Consider the following 25270-nt stretch of genomic DNA (forward strand, 5'->3'; position numbering starts at 1 on the left):
ACGAAATCAGTAAATTAAATTTCTGTTTGTCCGCATTTATTTATTTGTTTTGTGTTAAAATTAAATAATTTCCTCGTGAATGATTTTAGAATGGTTTCCTTAGTTATAGTTCCACGTTAGTACAAAGCAGATCTGATTTGATTTGATTGTTGAACTGTACAATCAATGAACGATTAATTGAACGCAACTGTATGAACTTATGGTGTGAGTGCACCGCACTGAATCTGGCCCTCCTCTTTCATGTCTTCTTTATCCCCCGCCAATTATATCCCCGGGCCCCACGCGCTTCACTTGGCGTGCTCCCAATACGCCAAAAAGAAAAAGAGAGAGAACAATACCAAGAAAATGGAATACATATTATATATAATAATAATAAGAAGGGTGAGCCCTGCTTCCGTCCAAAATCCATATCCATATGAAAATAGAGAGAGGAAAAATGACACAATTGGCCTAAATTAAAGGTTACAAATGAAAAGGGAATGGATTTTTAAACATCAAGAAATTTTGGTTTTCTACTCACGTCATCCTTACGTGAAATTACCACTTTAATTCTAAAAGTATTATTCTTTTGTTCTCTTTGTTTTGCCCATTTTTTTTCGTTTTCTTCTTCTTCATTTTTCCTTTCCTTTTCATTTTTTTAGTTTTTTTTTTTTTTTTTTTTACTTTTGTCCCATTTTTTACATTTCATCTTCTTTTTTCCCATTTTTTCTTCTACTTCTTCTGTTTTTTTAGAACACAAAACATAGAGTATAGAGTATTAAAACATCAAACATCGAGTTTTCTTCCTTTTTTTGTATTTTTTTACATTGAACATCAAACATAGAATGTATAGCATTAGAGTATAGAGCATACAAACATAAAACGTATAGTATCGAGGATCGAGTAGCATATAACTAGTATATAGCATAGAGTATATAACATAGAGCATAGAGCGTAGAGTATCAAGCATCAATATTGCATATTGAGGATCGAGTATCAAGTATAAAAAAAATCTATGAATCACAACGCACTTATGGTTTTTCAAAGTCGAATGGATACATTCACAAGGTATAGACCCAAACAGAAGGTGACTTTTCATTCAATTAAAAAAAATATCCATTTTTCATTTGGCCTTAAAAAAGAACATCCATACGAAATCTCCAATAAAGAACTATCCAAATAAATAAAAAGAAAAAAAAATATATATGAAAATTTTAACTTTTTAATCCTCGAGTTTACACTCCTCTCTCCTCCATTCACACTCCGTCTCCTTCTTCTCCATTTCTCGCTATTGTTACCTAGTGTTAGGTCGGAGTTACTTTTTTCGAGTTATCTTTACTCATATCTACTATGATAAAACCTTCACTCTCACTAGTTAGTACAATTGAAACCAAAAAAATCGTGAATGGTCAATTTTTTTTTCTTTTTATTAATTATTTATTATAAATTGATATTACAATACAAGAGAAGAAGAAACATAGACAACAAACTAAACCTAAATTAATTTTGGTTTTTTTCTTTGGATGTAGTAAACTTTTTTTTTACCAAATATAATAGCCATGTTTTTTGTAATTTTTATTATTTTTAAAGGGACGGAGGGTGGATGGAGAGCTGAGACATTTTAATTTTATTTTATTTTTAATTCTACTAATATTCTTTCATTACAAAAAGAAAAAAAAGTTATCCCAATATTTTTTTAAGTATCTTTTTAGTCCTTAAATTTTAGATGTAATTTCTAATGTTCACATTTGTTTCTTAAATTTTGAGTTTTTGTTTCAATTTAATCTCTAAGTTCTAAAATGTTATAATTTTACATCTGAAATTTAAATTTTGTTTCAATTTAGTTCCCATATTTCAAGATTTTACATTTTTCAACCTTAATTTTTCATTAAATACTCATTTTCAATCATTAATGCCAATTTCTTTAATTAACTAGAAATAGCTACAAAGTGAAATTTTGAATTTAATTTTAAAAGTGATAAAAAATAGTAAAATTTAATTAATTATATATATTTTTTAATGATTTTTAATTTATTAACATAAATTAATAATAAAGATAGAGAAAGAGTATATAGTAAATGATGGAATTTAAAAGTATAGATCTTAAAATATAGAGACTAAATTAAAATAAAACTTAAATATTAAGATAAAATTGAATTTTTTGAAATTTAGAGATTAAATTAAAATTAAATTCAAAATTTAACAACTAAACGAATATTTTGAAATGTAAAAGTTAAATAGAAACTATATCAAAATTAGGGAGGAAAAAAAGTCTTTTTTTTTTCTTTTAAAACGTGAAAATAGAAAGCCGGTGCAGGCAGGACCTGGGCGGCGGGGACTGGGGCGACGGCACGTGGAACTCACGCTCCAGTGTCAAAGTCAGTAAGTAGTACGTGTACATTTACTGAATTCATTTTGTTTTTTTTTGACTTTACATATTCGTGGTGGGGCCCCACGTTCTATCAACGGTGGTGATTCTATTTGGATTTTGTACATCTGACGGCTACCATGAGGTCCTACATGTCTGCAGCTTAGTGAAGCCGCAACATGTGTACTTATGTCAACTCAGACTATCAAAGCTTCGAGGCAACTGCGATGCAAATTAAAATTACTAATCATATCTTTTTGGTTTATGAGTTGTCATTCTAATTTTTATTTGATTTTAAATTTGAGATTTGACATTTGTTTCATTTTACCCTGAGTTGTAAGATTTTATATTTTTCATTAAATACTCATTTTCAATCTTAATTTTTATTAATTAATTCTAAATAATTGTGAAATGAAATTTTAAATTTAATTTTAAAAGTGCTAAAATTTTGAAATTTAGTTATAATTATTTTAACGATTTTTAATTTATTAACATAAAACTCTAAAAATAAAAAGTAAATATTTAGCGAAAAATTGAGATTAAAAGTGTAAATGTTAAAACATATGGACTAAATTAAAGCAAAATTCAAATATCAATGGTAAAATCGTAACTTTTTGAGACCAAACTTAAAACTTACGGACTAAGTGTTTAACATTTTGAAACATATGAACTAAATATAAACTATATCCAAAACCTAGATACCAAAAAGATATTTTTCTCTAATATGTATATATATATATATATATGTGTGTGTGTGTGTGTGTGTTATTATGTTCATATAAGAAGTATCTATAAAAATCTTTAAAATAATACAATTGTTTTAAATGGTAAAATAATTGAAAATATTTTTAAATATAACAATATTTATTAATAATAGACTGTGATAAATTTCTGTCACTGAGTAATAGACTGCGATTGAGTGATGGAAGACTATTGCGGTCTATCAGTGATATAAAGTGACATTTTGCTACATTTGTAAATAGATTTACTTGTTTTTTCTTTATTTGAAAACAACATTAAAAAATACGCAATTATTAATCCAATATAAAGATATACATTAACATTAAAAAAAAATAATTATGAATTTTATAATTTTGTTTGTATAAAAATATCCATTGATATCTATTATATATCCATCAATATATTCATAAAATTAAAATACCGATATCAATATTTAATCTTGCATGTATTGACATTGTATATCAAATTGTACTTAAACTTTCAATTTTATTTAAATAGACTTTAAATCTAGATAAATGTTGTAATATTTACTTTAAACTCGAGTAAGTATGGCAATTTTTAACTTTCACTACCATTTCATATATAGAATAGTTGAAGAAAGTATTTACACATGCAACGACGGAGCCGGAAATTTGATATAAGAAGCACTATATGTATTAAGGTTGTCAATAGGGTCGAGATCAGCACAGGGGGTCCCCTGTCTCTGTCTCCGCGTGTATTTATCCAATTCCTGCCCCTACCTCGTCATTTGAAGGAGAGGACGGGGGCAGAGATTCCTCGTTAGAGGGAACATATCCCCTGGAGGCCCATTCCTCGATTCTCGGGTTAATTAATATACTATCTATTGTTAACTAAATCTAAATTTTAAGGCTTAATTAAAAACAAAATTAAAAGTTAATGGATAAGTTAAACATTTATAACTCATCAGACACAATATTAAAATTTAGAGATTTGTTAGACATAATTTTAAAATTTTAGAGACTAAATTTGTAATTTAACATTTATAAAAATATAAAATACATTGTTATAATATCTAAATTAAATGGTATTAATTACAAAATTATAAAAGTTCTAAATATATAAACAAATACGATTTAAAACAACTCATTTTTCTAAAATAGTTTATTAAAGATTGAAAATTATTTATATAATTGTATGTGAGAAAAATTTGAAATACAATTGGATTTTTTAAATTGATTTATCTTGTGCGCGCGCACCTATAATACTCGAAAATGTTAAAAATTATTTGTTATATTATATATATAACTAACTTTATTTAATAGGCCCTATTCTACAATAAAAAACAAAATCAACGTACTATCTATTATTAAAGTGAATTTTCAAGGCTAAGTAGATACAATTTACTTTTGGAACTTTTTCTTATAAATGATAAATATTTTTTAGATTTTTCTATTTATAAGAATTTTTCTTAAAAAAAAATATTGAAAAAAAAGGAAAAAAATATTTAAGCTAAAATAAAAGAACCACTCAACCAAAGCTTTATTCGATTAATTGACATGATAAAACCTTGACATATATATATATTTTGGGGGGACACGTGCCCCCTTGCTCTCACATGAGTCCGCCTCCGTACACATGCATTCAATTTATTTTAAAAATATGGATATGGTACGAAAGTTTTTATTTTCAGATGAAACCATAACATATCAACGTTTTATATTGTTTTTTTAATACTTTTGATAGAACTATCCAATAGAGGATCGATTTTGTGCATTAATCAAATATAATTTTGTAAGAGCTTGTTTGTTTATTAAAAGTATTTAAGTTTTTGTTTTATTTTAATATAAATTAGAAGGTAAATTGCCATCTTTCTATAAAAAAAATTGATTTTAATATTACTAATTAGCAACAATGCCCATTTAGATTAATCACTTAAACTAAAAGGATAGAAATTGAAACTTCTAAAAGCTTTTAGATAAGATTGGGAAAAAAAAAGTGAAAGGATATAAAGGAATAGATTGTTTTACTTAATCTATTATTAAAATAAAAATTAATTTGTAAAAATTAATAAATAAATAGTAAGCCAAAGATCATTAAATCAAACACCTTTATTAAAGCAAAGGACAAATGAGACAAATTCTTTTTGACTTAAGAATCATTAGAGTGCATAAGACATTATTATGCAAATCTTAAAGAAAGGAAAAAAGGTTAAAGGAAGTTGATTAAATTTGACTTGTTTGTTTCAAATTTTTTTAAAAAGTGGCTTTAATTAGTGTACATTCTTTGATAATTGATTCTCTAAACATCTCTTCTTTCTTCCTTTTTTGAATGGGATTTCACATTAACCCTTTTTTTTTCTTTTTTTTTTTCCTCTCTCTCTCTTTCTATAAAATTAGGAATTTTTATTTAACAAGTAATTGACTTTAAAATAATTCTTAAATAAACCCTTGAAGATATTTTCGTTAATTTTCAAATACATTCATAATTATTATTTTTTTACTCCAAAATTTCTTTATTATTTGGTTAAGTTATAAATTTTCTTAATAAATGGAGAGATTTGTGTTTATTTCGTCATTAAACTCTTAATAGTATGATAAATTTTAAGTTTTTATAAATTAATTGATCTACTAGATATAAGGTTAAATTTTATGTCTAATAAACACAAAACTTTTAATTTGAATCGTGTTTAGTAGATATGGACTTATAAGATATACGATTCAAAATTAAGAGATTTATCGGACACAATATTGAAAACAAAAATGGAAAGACATTAAACATTGTTTTAATGGTTTAAGGCCTAAATAGGCACAAACTTGAACTAAAATTATAAGTCAACCATTCTTATTTGGACACCTAAAAGGCATACAAATAGGAGAAAGTGGGGAGACTTTAATAAAAAATTGTCGAGTTTTTGCTTTTCAAACCAAATATTGGGAAAAAATTGTAGAGTTATAGGGTATGTTGAGTTGAATTTTGCATGAAAACCATTTTTCGAATTTTTGGAATCCAAACAATACAAATTTTAAAACACAAATTTTTTACACTTTCATTATATCCAAGTTTTGAAATTTAAATATCAAAATGTATAATATATTAAATAAAGATATAAACATTTAAAAATACAAAATGTCGTGTTATAAACCCAATTCATTTTTTTAATATAATATGTAATATGTAATGTATTATAAATTTTACAATAATATAAGATAATAATTATATGGTTCTTTTTTTCACATGATTATATACATAAATAAATTTATAATGATTTATGGTCAACTTAAATATTAGTAGCTAACTACAACTAGTTTTATGATTTATAAATATATAGTATCAAACACATTTTAAACAACAATTAAAATTAGAATCCAATTTTTTAATCTGATATCAAATATATATTTGAAAACATGAAATATAATTATGTTTTCGTTGAATTTCTTATTTTCAATTTCTCTATCAAACAGGTCCTCAATCTCAAATGTTGTTGTTGATATTATTATTATTATTATTAAATCCTTGTATTTAAAGGAAATGTTATACATATGTGAAGATTTATAAAATTTTCGATTTTGAAATATAATTTTAATTAATATAATTATTAGTTTAAAGTTTGGAGTAATATACTTAAAATTATTATTATTATTATTATTATTATATATATATATATATATATAAAAAGTCCTCTATCCCCAAGGGCGAGATAACTCCAAAATTACTGGATGTAAATTATAAACTATAAGTTGCTTACATGAAGCAAAAATCGGCAGTAATCATTTTGCCATTTGATAGAAACAAAAGCCAACTAAAAAATGCAAATGATACCAAAAATGCAAATGATACCATACACAAATGAAAAGAAGGAAAAAAAAAAAAACTTACGTTAATTATTTGTTACATCAACATCATTTAAAAACAATATGTATGGTTCAAAAAGAAAAGATCGTAGTAACATCCATACATAATGTATACTCCCTATTTATGAAGTACGGATACAGATATAGATACGAGATATGGATACGATAGAATACGACGATACGTCATTTTTTTAAAAACTATAATACTGATACGTTGAAGATATATTTTCTTTTTCTTAAAAAAAATCTAGGATATAGATAAATTTAGCATAGAAAATAATGAAACTAGTACAAAATACAATACAAACACTGAAATACAATAGTCAATAAAATGCAATGGAAAAGTGACTTATATTGATTAAAGAAAAAAAAAAAAGGATCAAAGGGAGAAGTATGAAGATAAACGAAGAACTTATTCGATGAATTGTTAAAGATATCCAGGTGAATTATATTTTGGTAGACTTCGTGGGGACTCAAATGTGAAAGTGAAGATTAGATGATTCTAGTGTTTGGTTTTTTATTTTATTTTTTTCCTTTTAGTTTTGGACTCGAGTAATGAGCTTCTTAAATAGGATGTCTAGTTTTAGAATGGGAAAGATTAGATGACTTGCTTATTTTTGTTTCTTTAAAAAAGGTAAGTATAAAAATAGATACATCAAATCGCATGTCAGATACGTATCTGAGAAGTATATGAAAGTATCGATATCTCATACGTGTTTGATACGTATTTGTGCTTCATAGCTCCATATGTTCAAACGGTGAAATTTTGGTTTATAATTAATGTTACTAGATTTCTCATCATTATTAAATGATGTAAGTGTGATCGACAATAAATGGAAGTATGGTGCCTATACTACTTTAGTGTATTTTTTTAATACAATAGGGGTGAAGATTTGGACTACATTCCTTATAATCACTAGCATATGCCATATGAGAGTATAAAAATGTTAATGAAACTTTTAAAAGTTAAGAGTCATTTTTTTTACATAAATTACAAAATTTATGAGTATTTTCTATAATTTTTAGGGGCTGTTTAGGGCGTTAGATGATTTAGGATGTGGGGAGTTCTGATGTCTGGGAAGTTCCGATCGAGTATGATCGAGTATGTTCAAACATTGAGATGATACACGATACACGAAAGGAAAATGACGGTGAGATACAAAACATGTTCCGAAAATGGACTCACAAACAATTAAAATCGGTGAGATAGGATAATGATATATGGTGTAGAGATATACCATCTCATATTGAGCCTCCAAAGAACCCCTTAGCGTGAGACATGTAAATTGGTTGGGTGTGGAGAATTTAATATGACAATCTAAATTTGGTTTCACTAATATCAAATGATTCAGATTCTAAAAGCAACTAAAATCATTATTTTGCTTACATCACAAAAGCCTATGTTAGCATTAAATTGCTCATTTGCGAAAAGTCGTCTCGCTCGTCATGAATTGACAAGATCCCGAATGCAATTTCACATTCAAGTAAATCCGTAAGATTGCAAAATTTTAGTAATGAACAAGCATTTGTGTTATATATAATTATGATATGCCTTGAAATTACATTTGAAGTCTCGTTAATTCGCGTTGAGTGTATACTCACGATCACGAATGGATTCTAAAATGAATTTAACATTTATAAGCAAAAGGTTGATTATTAGATAATAGCTAACTAAATTTGAGTCATCCGCGAAAAAATGAAAAGAAAATAATAAGTGTGTCCAAAATATGAAAGGGCTAGAATTAAATAAATAGGTTAATTATGAGATGTATTGCACTTTACCGATACCAAATAAATACAATAAAAGGGGGGAAATTTTATTGGGAGACCTAAAAGGCCAAACCGATTTTTATTGGGAAACTAACCGAATTTAAAACATTGGTTTAAAGCAAACCAGCCACGGCACGCTTCTCATTAAGATTTATGATATGGTGGTCCAAAATATAATTATTTTTTCCTTCCAAAATTTAAGATAATTAATTAATTTTTATTTCTTAAATTATAAGTTTGATTTTTTATTTCCCCAAAGTTTTTTTTTTCTCTCTCTCTTGTGGTTTGAAAAGTTTCAAACAAATCCCTAGATTTTCAAAGATTTATCTATTTAATTCATGAATTAAAAAAAAATGTTTAACAAATGTCTGAACTCTTAATTTTATATTTAATAAGTCTACATTAAAACTTAGATCTATTAAAAACTAGATTGTTACATCAAATTATATGGCATGTTGATTACAAGAAAGTTTAAGCGTTTCATGGTGAAATAGTTAAAACTAATTAGAATTAATGATATTGACTTACTAAATACAAATATTGAGTTTAACTATATGCAGTTTTTAAAAGTTTAAGAATATATATATATATATATATATTTTAAACCAATCTAAAGTATGAGACAGTTGCTATTGTACCCTCAAATTTTTAATTGCAAAAATTGGGTCATAAATTTCTACAAGTGTTAAGATTAGATTCTCAAACTTACAATAATTATAGAAATTAGACCCACAAATGATAAAAAAATGAACTTTAAAACTTATATCAATGTTACAATTTACAATGTAAGTTTGAAGGTCTAATTTGATCAAATTTTAACATTTATATAATTTTGAGAGTTCAATTTTTAAAATTGAAAGTTTAAAAGTATAACTGCAACTACCACCATATTTCAAAGATGGTTTTTGCAATTTACCTATTTTTTAAAAAAATATAAAATCACTTATCAAATATAGAACCAAAAAGTTTAAGTCTTGTTTGATAATCATCTTGCTTTTAGTTTGTAAATTAAATTTATAAAACATACTTTTACTTATGAAATTATTTATTTTGTTATCACTTGTTACAATCATTTTTAAAATCCAAACCAAAATTTGAAAACTAAGATCCTGTTTTATAACCATTTGGTTTTTTATTTTTTGTTTTTTAAAATTAAGTCTATAAACACTATTTTTACCTCTAAATTTCTTTTTTTGATATCTACTTTTTACCAATTGTTTAAAAACCAACCTAAATTTTAATATTTTTTTTTTAAAAAAGTAGTTTTTAAAATTTTATTTTTGAAAATTGGAATTTAGTTTAGAATTAAACCATTGTATTTAAGAATGTTGCATATCATTATAAAAAATGAGGAGGAAATATGCTTAATTCTAAAAACGAGATGATTATTAAACGGGAGTTAAAGAAATAGTTTTTAAAAAATCATTTTAAAAAGAAATTATGAAATGGAAGTTAAAATACGAAATGTACGAGTTAAGAATTGTAATTTTTAAAAAGTTAAAAGAAAAAAGGGTAAAGAATGTGAGATTATTCGAAAGCCTGGTGCATGAAGCATTAATTAATTAGGAAAAAAAATGTAAAGGGAAGGCTGATCCCGTTGCAGGCACGTGAGGAACGGCGTCGTTTTGCATGTGTTTCTGATTGTTTAATGTTAACACAACTCCCTTGTCTTTTTGCTGTGTAAATCAACTTTTTTCTGATGCCCACGACCACTATGATTTAATTTATTATTATTGTTTTTTTATATATAATTATTTTTTAATTTTTAATTTGAATACCAAATTATCTATTTTTGGAATGATAATGGGTAAAACTTTAATATGAAATAATAGTCTACATAGCTTAAATTTTGTAAAAGTTTAATCGGTTACAAATTTTTATTATGTAACTATTAGTTTATAGTTTTTTTTCTTTTTTATTTTTTTAAAAAAGATTTGTTTATTAAAGTATGACTTGCATAAAGGAAAAAAGCTAAGCCTTAACAAGATCTCGTATGATAGGACTACACTTTGATAAATTTAAGGATGCATTTAGAACAAGGAGTGAAGTTGTTTAGTTGTAAGACCGACAATGCAATAAATTAATAAGACGTAGAATTGATATATTTCTAAATATGTTTCATTTGTATGATTTTCCAAAATTTTAAACTATGGATAAATCTAAATAATTTTCCAAAAACTAGAATTGATACGAATATTTTTCTCTGATTTTTTAAAAAATAATTTTCATAAATTTTCGTCACATCGACATTTTATCAATATTTTCATCAAACATCTCTGTAAAATTGAGAATCGTAGCTCGTAAAACTCACATTGTAAGAAGTTAATAATGCGTGAAATTGATGAGAATAAATCGTGGGAGTCACCGTAGGCTTATGAACTCCTTGGATCAAACAAGAATTGCCTCACCCAACTCATCTCCTAAACTTTCATACTAAAGTTTAAGAATTAAATTATTATTGATTTAAAAGTATAAAGACTAAACCATGTTGAAGACTAAATATATATTATGAAATGGGCAAATTGCAAAAACCATTTTTAAACATTCAATTGTAAAAGTTAATCCCCTAAACTTCTATAAGTGTTAAACTGGACTTTCAAGCTTACAACAATTGTATAAATTAAACCCACAAGTGATAAAAATTAAATTCTTAAATTTATACAAATATTATAATTTATACAATTATATAAGTTTGAAGGTCCAATTCGAGTCAATTTTAACATTTATATAATTTTGAGGATTCAATTTTTAAAATTAAAAGTTAAAAGGTATAATTGTAGCTACCATGTGGTTTTTGAAATTTATCCAAAGAAAGTTGCATGAGGTTAAGAGATGTGGAAAGTGGTGTAATCTTTGTTGAGTGAACAAACTTGAAAAGGAAGAGAGAGAAGTGGTGGATGGAACAGTGGTTTTGGCTGTGAAGATTCTGAGTGCTCTCTCTCTCTCACCTCCAATGAATCTCTTTATCTCTCTTCTTTTCAGTGACTAATTAACACCCACTAGAAATCTTACACGTGTCATTTCTGACCATTTTCTGGAAATGTAGAGAAGCTCTATACTATAAATAAGAAAAATCATATTTTCTATCAACATGTTGATACTTTTTTATTCATGTTTTTTTAACATCAATGTTGTTATCTAGATTCCATGATTTTCAAAGTAATATGAAAATTCCATGCAACGTTGGAAAGTACATATGAAAAATAAAACTAAAATATCATTTTCGCCATTATATTTTGTTTAGATCTTACAAATAGTTCATACATTTAGTTTTTTTTTCCTACAAAAAACAATGTAGTTTCCATTAAATTCACTTTATAGATATTAAAAATATATTTGCGTAGTATTCTTTATTGCATGAAAGTTATTATTGATATTTAACTAATTTGGATAAAAATTACCATTGAATAATTGAATTTAAGATTTATTGAAATTATAGGGTTTGAGATTAAGATTTAATAGAGTTATGGGACTAAAATTGTACAATTGTAAGTATAAAAACTAAAATAGAATGGAACTAAAGTACAGAATGACACTTTAACAATAAATAAAGTAAGTAAGTAACAAAAGACCTAACAACCCTTCAACATAGATGCTAGTGATTAAGGGTGAGCATGATAGTCGGTTGGCTGAAGAAAGAAAGGAGTCGATCGGTGTCGGTTTGAGAAAATTACAAATTGAAAAATTCCAAAAAAATAAAAAAATTAAAGAATAAAACCGACCAACCGAATTTTACTCCTTGATGGTCGAGGTCAGTTTGAATATTTACTAAACCGACTATAGGTGATTCGATGACCGTTTTGTCGAAAAATTGACTCTGACCAATCAATGTTCGCTCCTTCTAGTGATTAGGAGCCTCCTCCATGGAATCATTTAACTCCATCACTTCAACTATAAACAAACTATAACCATCAATATTCAACTAATCTAAATATATATATAATTCAATAGAGAAGTCACCAATTATCATTTTAAAAGTCGATGACTCAGTACACTCCTTGTGTTTCCAAAAATGAAAATACCAATATTTAGCAATGATACTGTTTAATCAATTGTTTTTAATATATTTTATAATACAATGATTCCAACAATGAGACCATATGATTAATGAGTTTAATAGCCAAAATTCTGATAGGCGGCATGTGAAGATAAAGTACCCGATGGCTGATAACAAAGGATGACAATGAACCTGTACTTCATGAGCATCTGTTGGGCTGCTACCAAGGCCCAAAAAATGATGCCAAAATTAGCCCATGAACTCTAGAGAAATTGTGCTGAGGGCCAAAACATAATATTCAATTGAAAATATAGTCATTTTTTTAATTGTATGATATATGGCAGAAAAAAAATGATGGGTGGGTACCATCTCCTACTTACTTTTCCAATTTTGTCCTCACGAATCTAACGTTTCCATCAAATACGACATATATTTTCCCACTATTTTAGCAAAATTCATGGCAGTTTTTAAACTTCTTTAGAGTAGATTTTGTTGGGATTTGGTTTTTAATTATTAGATATGATTTAAATTTAATTAAAATTATAGTGTTTTTTTTTTTCCTTAAAAAGATTCCCTCCGTTACTCGAGAGCTATGTTGTCCAAGTGTGCAATATGCCGTGCAATCAACAAAAGGTTTCTTCCCTTCCCTTCACAGTACGTAAATGCGTGTGTATGTTTTTTTCTAATATAAATCGGTGAGGATTTGGATGAAAGATGAATTAGGGATTAAATCGATGTGAGATGGATAGATAGCATAGGAGATTGTAGAAGAGACAGAGGTGGATATGGTGCTGGTGGTAAAACTTAATGTGTTGAGGTCATTGTTGCAATCAACAAAATTAATGGTGGAAAGTTTTTTAAGACATAGTTGTGTTTTGGCCTTTGGGTGACTATGAAGATTTTAGCTATTACAATATATATGTGAAAGTATGATAAAAATTATTTCTACTATGAGGTATTTACATCACTTAATTTACCAAATATTTAAATTATTTCTATATTAATCTTTTACTAATAGAAGGTATAGGTGAGGTTTAGTATGAGGCTTTTTTTAACAAAGGTATTTGATGGTTATTTTGAACATAAAGTATTTGTTTTATTTAGCGAGATATTGTCATTACTATTTGGTTAAATAGTAAGAACGGGTGGTTGGTTGGTTTACATGGTTTAGGCTAACTAAGATTTCAGTTGCTTTTAGTATGTGTAACAACATATGATAAAATTGGGATGTGTGGGACTTGGTATGAGGTAGACTTAATCAAATACCTATTTTGAATACAAGATATTTGCTTATTTCGTGACAAATTTTGATTTACTAATTATAATTAAATATTCTAGAAACCAATACAATTTTCTAGTTTTCAATCGTTAATTTTCACTTACGTTTGTCAGATGTTGTAGATCTAAATTATTTTTGTTTGCGTGATATTATTTTAGATGATGTTTATTAAAACTAAAATAGATTGGATTTGTTACTTGAGTTAAATAGTTTTATTTATTTATTTACTTATATTCAAAATTTAAATTTGTGAAATCATATCATGTTTTTAGGTTGTTAGAGTTTTTGTTTGAAATACACCATAATTATAAGGATTCAATAGTAGGGATAGTTTTGTCTATTATTAAATTTTAAATAGTATTAGAATTAGTCGTCCAATCATTTTCACAAAGAAAAATATGTTTGGCCATTTTTTTGTCCAAGAATTTCTACATAGAAGCCTTAAAAATAGACCCATATCACGTTAAACTCTTAAACCACAAAAAAATTGATGTCTCTATTTTTACTCATATCAGTGGATATTTACAATTTAACCCTCATCTACGTTATATATATTATTCTCTCTCCCCCACGCATATATTCTCTCCCCATGCTGCTTCAAGACCATTATGATAGGAACGACGATGGCGAACTCGGAGCAGATGAATGACAATAACGAATTCAAAGTAAATGAATGACGACATTAGACTTAGAGTAAATGAACAACAATAATGAACTTGGAGTAAATGAACGACGACGACAGACTCAGAGCAAACGAATGGCGAACCCGATTCAACGTTTAGTTTTATTTTTTTTTCTATTTTTTATATATACTGTGACATATATGTACTTTTTTTTTTAACTTCTATAGGAAATTTGATATATGTCAACATAAGTGTAACTCAATTGACATAGTACTTGTACTATCAATCTTGGGGATTCCTCGATTAGGCAGGGAGTAGGGGGAAAAAATTCATCGTGAGAATGTCGTCCCCACCCTGTTCCCCATCCCTTGAATAATTTATCTTGAAATTCAAATTGTCAGGTAAAACTAACCCGAATAACCAATTCAGTGATAAAGTTAATTATTAATTACATTTTGATCATATTATTGATTTAAATTAATTGACTTTTTTTTTTAAAAAAAAAAAAAAAGTAACGGGAAAAACTCCAAGTGGAAAATTTCACGAGGATGGGGAATGAAATGGAAAGTAGGGAGCGGAAAATGGCATCCGATCCTACCCCATGAACATCTCTAATTCACACCCCACACTTTAATTACAACACCTTTACAAAAATAAAATAAAATTAATTGATATATTATGTAGTATATATATTCGTTTATTTAATATAAACGAGAATATTTTATTTATTTATTTAGACTTCATGTATTATGATATAAATATTATTATTTTTATTTAAATTTCATATATTATGATATATATACATCGGTGTAAATAAAATTTATGAAGACTTATGTAACATGTTTAATATATTATAGGTAAGAATCTGAAAAAAGCCAATAAATTAATACGTGAAAACCAATATAAATAGAAAATAAAATTTTATTAAATACATTTTTTTCCAAATTGAAAAATGGAAAAAAATTACAATAAATGTCTAAATAAGAAAATTAAATTAAATACATTTTCTCTCTATAATAAATATATTTTCTCACCCATCATTAAAGTAGCTTAGAAAAATATATAAAAGCCGGATATAAATAAATGGAAAATATATAATTATCCAAATTAATGCTAAAAGTCTTTTGAAAAAAATTCAAATTTTATCTATGTAGAAACTCCTTTATCCAACTGCACGCTCTTTCTAGATATTTGGCACAATAAATCCTCACTCTCTCCCCAGCCCATTAAATTGGAGGATAGTAAAATATGATCATTCAAGGCTGAAAGAACGTGACTAAAATTTTATAGATATGAGATTGGTTGGATTAAAAAAAGAAAGAAAAAAAGAGAGAGAGAAAAAAACCAGGCTTGTTCAGAAAATGCCTACCAAAGTCGAATTTTATGTCTAATGGTGCCCTAAACTTAATTTGGGTAGGCGAAGGACCCATATACGAACCATAGTCCAAAATTGAAAGTTAATGAAGCTATTATACTTTTTAAAATTAAACTTGTACTTGCTCTAAAAGAATATTATAGTTCAAGTTATTCAACCATCCATCCAAATGGCAACCATAATTTTCTCTATGTTCCATTTTTACAGAATACCTAATGTATAAGTCTTTTTTCTTTATCTGCAACAACCTAAAATATAATCACAGAGATGAATACCAAATTTTGAAACAACCCCTATTGAAATAAAACATGAGGAGCTTAATTCGAAAATTAACCTTCTAACACTTGCAAGAGTTAAAAGTGTTCTTTTCTTTTGTTATCTTCATAAAGTATAAACATAGTTCTCACCTTTGCAATATAATGGCCAGAAAACTGTTGACGTATTTGATTGTCTGGAAAAACATCATTGTAGAAAATAACTCAGAATGACGTTAGCTAATTTGCAGGAATCTCTCTCTTTTTCTGTTTCTAATATGCAAAGTTTGGTAGAAAATTTCTAGCATAAGCTACTTTCTGGGTTTAGATAAATTCTCAAAAGGAAACAAGAAAAGAAGTAGAACCCAAAATGCGGTGTCTTATCCGAGGAAGTTCATAATCACCAAATGGAGAACCAGGTTGCACAGGACGAAATCTGCAAATGCTCGTTCGGGGGCCAAATCCTGAAAATTTAAGGAGGATCCGTTAACAACTCGAAAACGAATTGCTGTAACCAGTTTTGGATTTTATGATAGGAAGTTGTTAAGCCTATTATTTATTGTCCCATAATTAAGGGAGGTCGAAGGAGGGAGTGTGAAAAGAGTAATGCTTGATCAGACAGTTTGATTTCCACCATGAAAATTGGCATGAAAGAAAAAATTAATGCCTTTTCATTTTAAATCATGCGAAGAATGATAAACATTTGGGTTTAGGTTAATTTGCAATTCTGTTTTGATTACAAATCCAATATTTTAAACCCCTTCCAATTGGCAATCCCGGTTCAAACATACTCAACTCCATGAAGAAATTACCTTGAATTCCTTGTTTTCTTTATTAACTTGAATCCGGAGACAAACTGCAATTAAGAATTCGATTAGAATAAGAACTGTTCTTCTGTTTCACATTAATTTGTGCTTTGATAATTAAGATATATATTCTGCTTACCAGCAAGGACAGCTGTTCCAATACAAGAAAGAACTCCTGAGAGGAAGGAGTTGAAAGGGAACGATCCAACAATTGCCATGTATGCTACCTGTTTCCAAGAACTTATCAGTTAAAAGCAATTCAAAACAAGTTTAAGAACTTGGAAGACAGCTTTTAAAAGTGTGCCTAGCCGTAGGGCAAGATGAAGGCACCGCACCTCCTCAGTGCAAGAGGTAAATGCTGTTGGACACCTCTAACCTTTTAAGATTTTTATTTTATTTATTTATTAAGAAATAACTATGTTGCATAAATAAATTTAAGAAAGCCTATAGCTAAAGATTCACCTAAAAAAACCTAACATCTAATTTTTCATTATCTCATCATTCATAGTACTAAGTTTTTCCACATAAAAGAATGCCGTTACCATTTTCCTATTGAGCACCCTACCAAAGAAATTCATTGAATTTCACGCTCAAGTCTCACAAGACTACTTCCCTTTAGGTAAGTGTCACAGTTCAAGATCATAAACTCAACTAAGTTTCAAATGTTAATGCCAACAATATAGACACCAAGATTATAAAACGAAGGTCAAAGGCAAATAATTGAGTATCTTGAGTTCATCAGGCACAACCTAAATTAGTAAAACCTCCTACTCCCAGAGTAAAAAATTTACTGCAAAAGCTTACCTAATCTCCCTTCATAAACACCTTTTTTCGATAAAATTTATTAGCTGTAAATGAAACAAACTCAAGTATTCAATTAAAAGACAGAGTTCTAACATACCAGGGAAATCAGTAAACTTTCAGAACTGGGTGAATTAACTAATGTTTCATAACCAATATTCAATTACAACTTTATCAAAACAAAGGACCAATTGTTCAATTGAACAAAGGAAGCACATAATACGTGCAATTATGCAAAGGGTGTCAAGATAACAACGCAACATTGCCCCACAAATGGGCTCGACATGTAAGGCTGATGAATTCTTGAATCCTTGATAGGAAAGGAATTTTCAAGATGTTTAGGGTTAGGCATCAATTATTTTAATTACAACTCAGATGTTTGTAATCATAAGCTACCACTGATTGAGCTACTTGGGGAAATTTCTGTAAGCCGGTTAGGCTAGCAGGAGGATTCCCATTCTTTTGTGTTCTTCCATTTTCAATGAAGGTTGCACATAAAAAACAATGATATGCAGAAGGAGAAGACATTACAAAGAGATATACAGACCAACATGAAGTCTGATAAAAATAACAGGCGATATCCTACATTGAAACATCAAACGCGTATTCACATCCAATTACAACGCAGTTTTCTGCAACAACACAACTCAAAGGCAGTAATCAAGAGAGCGTGACACATGCAGAAAAGGAAAATTCGATCCAAATCCGTTCCAGAAAAGAACCAGCAACACAAAAGTATAGATCAAGGAAATGGTGTTAGCAGAAGAATCTAAAAGGCACAAACCTGAATCAGGGCGGTGAACACAGCATAAATCACATAGAGATCAATGATCTGCGAAGAAGACGATCTAGGTCAAAATTCCACCAGCGAATGTGAATTTAGAGCAGAAGTGAAAAGATATCGATACCTTGAGACTTAATGGAGTGGCCGCATAAGCTGAGCGGAGTGATTGGAAAAGAGCTTGAGCGTCCTTGCTTGTGGATCTCGCCATGGCTGAGTAGTACCGAGCTCTGGAATCTCAGGGAATGAAAACGAACGACTTAAGAGTTTTCGTCTAAAAATAAGATCCTAGGGAAATCCCACCAGTTTTTGTGAGTGAAAAGTCTTTTGTACCCTTTTATTTAAAGGGGCCCTAATTATCTGAAAGTCTCCTTACGCCTCCCTGCACAGTTCTTTTCCGGCGAGATACACGGCGGAGATGGCGGCGGCGGCGGCCTACCTGACAGGTGAACCGCGAGGACCTACTCCACGGCGAACGGTGGAGGACTTGGAAGTCGGAAGGTTGTGGACTTCCACTGAATAAATCAAAGAAAAACGAAGCCACCCAGTTTCTTCTTCACCATTTGTATTTGTAATTATCTCTTTTTGTTTCTTTTTCTTTTTAAAAAATAAAAATTATTTTTTTCCTTGAAAAGTACTATTAAAATTTAATAAAGTTTCTTACGCATTATATTGATAAATTGACTGTAGATTAAATTTATTTATAAATTAAAAGAGGGATAACTTTAGGTAATGGATACTTAATTTGATATAAAATTTGTAAGTTGGAGACCAAATTGTTAGAAATTAAAAAATATAAATATAAAATTGCTACAAATTTAAATTATAAAAATTAAATTGTTAAATTTTTTTAAATATATAGACTAGAATTTAATGACTAAATTGTTATTTATACGGGTTAATTATTTTTCTTTCATTTTCTAACCAATATGAACCCGCCATTTTAGATGGTAAATTATAATTCGTCTACTTTTTTTATTCTTTTCTTTTTATTTACCTTTTTACTTTTGTATTATATTTGATAAGTTTCTACATTTTTTATATAGATATCAAATAAAAACTAAATTCAAATTTCAATAACCATACATACAATTAGTATATGCTAAAATTGGTAGTATTCATTGATCATCTATTATTATTTAAGTTGATCATATTTTACTGGCTTTAATAAATTACTATATTTATAATCTTCCTAGGGGAAAAGTCACAAAGATGTCATTAAAATATAAAATTAAATTAAATCAATTTAAGTTGCCAAAACATACATTGTTCTACTCACATACGGATGTGTTAACAATTGTGGAGTTTGTAGTTCGAAGCTTACTATCTTTAGTATACTAAAAATGATCAAAATAAGGTTGGCATCACTATGCCAATATAGTTCAATTGGCATAGTGCTTGTACTATCGACCATACATATGTTACAAATTTAATCTTTTATTCAAATTCAATTCAACCTTATTAAACCGAATTAAAAGATATAAACATATTTATAATTGTATTAGAAATTTATTAAACAAAGGTCTAATATGAAATCAATTTTAAACTGTTTAAAAAAAAAAAAAAAATTAACCCATATTAGCATGTAACTCATTATTATATATTTTAATTATAATTTCATTTAACTTAAAACTATTATAAAGATTAAATGTAACAATTAAAACCTATACATGCATCTAATGACATAATTTTAAAAATTATAACAATTATATTTTACTAAATTGGTGTCATGCATCATGCAATCCCTTTTTCATTACATTACATGCAATCCCTTTTTCATTACATTACATACATACCGATTATATACTAAGGCAATGAAAAAAAATACATTCATACATCTAAACTATATATTATAACAATTACTATATAATTGATGCATAAAAATGTTATTTATGCATGTAATCATATTTTCTAACATTTATACAATATGATGATAAGCATGCTTAATAAATCATGCAACCTTATAATATAACATTTATATTAAAATGATCCACGAACAAATGTATATTCCATGGTTGGATTTTTCTATATGACATACATTATGACATATATATAACCATACATCACATGCATAATTAAAAGCAACAATTTGGATCGAGATTGGTTTCCTAAAATATTAATTAAATTAATACAACATGTATATTAATTTAATTAATCAAAATACAATATAAATAATTATTATAAATAATAATTAAGAAAGCAAGAAAACCGTTGCTTGAACCACTGGGTAGCCATGAATCACTGGTCTTGACCGAATAACTCATGCACGCCTCACTTCCGGAGCGCTGCAATGCTCTCTGCCAACGTTACAATGCTTGTGTCCTTTAGTTCGTAGCATAATACTAAGCTGCTTGCAACGTCACAATGCTTCGTGCAGCGTTACAATGTTGCGGCTGGGCTGAGGCTTCTGCCTTATAGTGTAAGGCCAGCGTTGCAACACTGAAGCCTTACGCTATAAAGCAGAATGCTTGTAGTTTTTTGCACGTTCATCCGTAATTCTCTATTTTTGTTTTCCACCAAATCGAAAAGCAGAACTTGATCACGATCGACACAGTCATCAAATACAAACTCGATAGCAATAAATTATGCCTAAAACAATGGGCCCTTTACATATCGAATCATTAAAAAAAAACAACAACATGATTTTAATGGCCAAACTTGAAAACATATAATTATGTAAAACCTTCAACATTCAACAATGCAAAATAAAAATCTCGCCATTACTCTATATAAAAGTTCAAAAATCAAAACCAGGACTCAATTGGCACTCTGATACAAATTGAAAGAGTAGATGATACTCTGTGCGGAAAGGATCGGTATCCCAATTTTAATTTTACAGAACCATAATTGTACAGAGGACCAAAAACAAATAAACAACCCTAATTATGCATGCTTTTCTAACAAAATCAAAGAGGAAGAAAGGGTTAAAGAATCACTTACCCTTGAAGACCAAAATTCTTCACGCTCCTCTCTAAGTTACAAATAATTCCTTCTCCATGAACTCATGAACACCCAAATACACAGCAATGGAATGGAACACTGCCATAATGATTTCCCTATTATTCTCGAAAGGTAGATAACCAACGACAAATTGAGTGGACTTCAACGTATTAATTTTGGCGGGAAAAAAGGAAGGAGAGATTGAGAGTCATCTATCTTTTTTTTTTTTTTTTTTTTTTAAGAGCAACGACAGATAATTAAAAAAGAATCTCTCTCCCAACCTGTATGCATATTGAACGAGAGAAAAATGGGTTATCCCATAACTCCCTCCCCATAACTAATTTAATTAATTAATTAAAAACTATTTATATATATATATAAATCATATGTTATATCTAATATAACATATAATATATAGTTTATATTATATCATATATAATATAACATATAGTTTAATTTTCTCTCATTTAACCTATACTATTTAATATGAATCAAATTCACATTAATTCTAACCTATAGTAATTAATATGAATAACATTCATATACTCAATATTTGAACCATATTCAAATATTTATGTTATCTCGAATAATGCTTTATATTATCATGTATCATATACATTATATTAATTATATCTCATATAATTAATTTTATATTAATTATATCTTATATAATTAATATCCTTTATTAATTTGAACAATTCAAATCAATCCAAATTAATTCGATTCTCATTGATCCCAATTGAGCTAACGAGGGGACATACCTATAGTTTGAAGATCCAATAGTACTTATTAATTAATTAAACTCCTTAATTAAATTAATCAACTTCCACTAATTGCCATTCACTTCACTAAAGACCGATAGTTGCACTTGTCACATTATAGATATATTTATGTGTCCATTAGATATAACCAATCAATAGTGCGTTGACCCTTCACAAATTGATTGTAAGTACAGTTGGACCAAAATTATTGTTTTGGCGCATTGTTCAAGCCTTGAAATCCCTCTAGGACTTGAAGAGGGTGTGGCGCCACATTTTGCAAGCCCCAGAATCAGCATTAAGAGAGCAATTTATCTACTTACCCTAATTTTAGGGAATAAATGAATTCCTTCTTGTGAAGCTGCATTCCCAACTCCTTAATCCGACGAATCTCTAAAATGGTAGACATATTGAGTCGAAAAAATAGGCCACTCTCACCCATGCAGGGGACCTCATTTCGCAATTAGGTCTTAAACAAACTCTTTGTATAGAATATCCTCGCCTACTTGTCTCCACATGAATGATTAGGATCAGATTATTTGTAACACTTTACAACAATTGTAACGACTACAAAGCGGGTTGTATTCGCAGTGTTACCAAGATAAGATACCTAACCTTATCCATTTACTACGGACCATTTAGGTTATCACTTAAACATGATTCACCTATATGTCTCCACATACATATTTAACTTACATAAGATAACCTTGAATTTTAATTTATTGATTTTTATGGGTTAACACAACTAAATGTCAAATAAAATATCTCTTATTTTTATTAGATAAATAAATTGTTTGTACAATACAATTACAAACTAGAAGACCATGAGATTTAGGGCATCAAATCAAACACCTTATACATAATTGTTTTATAAATTTAATCTCTTATTTTTTATAATCAAAGAAAAATGAGCAACTAACATATTTATATTCATATTATAAATATTTTAATCATAAGTCTAAATGAATTAATTGTAAATCATCTAAATTCATTGAGACCTATGTTTGCATGCAACTCTTGATTATAAATTTTAATCTAATTCGTTGAACCTATAACAATTATAAAATGAATGAAATATTAATACTTATAATCATGCATCTAATAACATTAATTAAATATAACATTTATATTTACTAGTCTCAATGTAATTTCATTTTCATCATATAATATAACATTTATATTAATTACTAAGGAAAATAGAACCATATCCGTCATACATATATAACAATTATATTAAAATATTATGTATGGATATGTTTAATTAAACATGCATTCATATAATATAACACTTATATTAAATACGACGCATGTACATGCTTATAAGATCATGCAATTATATAGTAGAACAATTATATTAAATATCATGCATGATTAATGTTTATCCTAAGGTGAGATTTTAAAACTATTTGACATACATTATGCAACATATATATAAAATTTAATCATATATCAAATGTAAAATTAAATCAACCGTAAAAAATGATCAAACTTTGCACCTAATAACTAATTAAATCAATATAATCATATTATATTAATTTATTTAATTAAAATAATAAAAATATATAATTCAAATTACACAAAAATGAAAACCCAGTCAAAACCGCATGAGGATCGAACCCATGACCTCCAACTGGCTAGAGTGCGCGCGAGCAGCCTCGGAGCATAGCGACACTCATAGCATAATGCTACTTTGCCTCCAACGTTGCAATACTTGACACCAACGTTGCAAAATAAAGCTTAGCATTCCAATGCTATGTTTTATGCTCCAGAACATAATGCATCTCTCTGCTTCGTTCCTGACTTGTCTTTGCTTCGATTTCCATCAATCTTCACAACATCATGTGCTCCTCGATCGACACTAATTTACAGACTCGATTGCATAAAATAAATGTCCAAAACAATGGGCTCTTACTACTTTAATCAAAATTAGAGCAGTAAACTTCATAAACATTCAGTTTTTTAAACCAAACATTCATAATGCAATCAATCCACATTTTCTCTGATTTCTTTTCAAATTGAAAAGCAAAATGCACAATCTGACTCTAATACCAATTGAAAGAATGGAATTCCTCGCGAAAGCGTGTTAAAGATGTGCAATTGGTTTCTAATTTTGAAAAAAATACAGAGAAACAAACATACTACTATTATAGGGTAAACATTAAATTTCTATAAGCACACTTTTCTAAAAAGAGAAAGAGGAGTAGAATTACTTACCCTTATAGAAGACCTCTTATCATTTTTTCTATTGAAAGTTCACGAACACTGAAATAGCCCAAACACTAAAAAACTCTTCAACACCACCAGTTAGAGTCTCTGCTATTCTCAGAACAAGAGACCGGAAGAATGACCTCCTTTAGTGTTTTTGGGAGAAAGGATCAATAGAGAGTTTGAGATGGAATGTGAGAGTTTTTGGAGAGAACTCTATGTATTTTATGTTCCCTCTTTGTTTCCTCACACTAATGAAATGGAGGAGAGGGGAAAACACATAACTTCCCTGTAATTAGGAGTTATTGTAATATATAAAATTAATATTATATTTATAATATAATGTGATTGATTTATTAACCATTGGTCACTATTATGCATATTAATCATATTAAAAAACAACTCTTCCTTATAACATATAGTTTTAATTTGAATCTTATTCATATCATATTTATAATTAATTGTATACTATGATGTATCAACATACATTACACTTTATATTAATCACGTTAATATAATTAACACCTTTAGTTCCTTCAATTAATTTGAACAATTCAAATTATTCCAAAAACATTATCCCTTGTTTTATCCTTAGTGAGCTAGCAAAAGGACCTCATAGGCCTACAGATTAGAAGCTCTAATGGTACGAAATTAATTAATTAAACTATTTAATTAAATTAACCAACATTAATCATCTGTCGGTCATTCCATTAAAGATCGACAACTGTACTTTTCGTACTGTAGATATATTTCTGTGTCAATGGATATAACCAATTATCAA

The 25270-nt window shown here is 28.0% G+C and overlaps 1 protein-coding gene across 1 annotated transcript; it reads right to left on the reverse strand.

Annotated features, from left to right (window-relative positions):
* Nucleotides 1-16295: 16295 nt before the first annotated feature.
* Nucleotides 16296-19200, reverse strand: DAD2 (Defender against death (DAD family) protein). Its single transcript, XM_039035572.2, has 5 exons — nucleotides 18714-19200; nucleotides 18590-18637; nucleotides 17144-17231; nucleotides 17011-17054; nucleotides 16296-16662 (listed from the first exon to the last, which is right to left on the reverse strand). Exons 1-5 carry the CDS (start codon nucleotides 18795-18797, stop codon nucleotides 16579-16581), a joined length of 348 nt encoding a protein of 115 aa, XP_038891500.1. The 5' UTR covers nucleotides 18798-19200; the 3' UTR covers nucleotides 16296-16578.
* Between the last annotated feature and the right edge of the window lie 6070 nt (nucleotides 19201-25270).

This window comes from Benincasa hispida, chromosome 11 (assembly GCF_027475165.1).
Source record: "Benincasa hispida cultivar pf3 chromosome 11, pf3_genome.v1.1, whole genome shotgun sequence".
NCBI classification, from domain to species: Eukaryota; Viridiplantae; Streptophyta; class Magnoliopsida; order Cucurbitales; family Cucurbitaceae; genus Benincasa; species Benincasa hispida.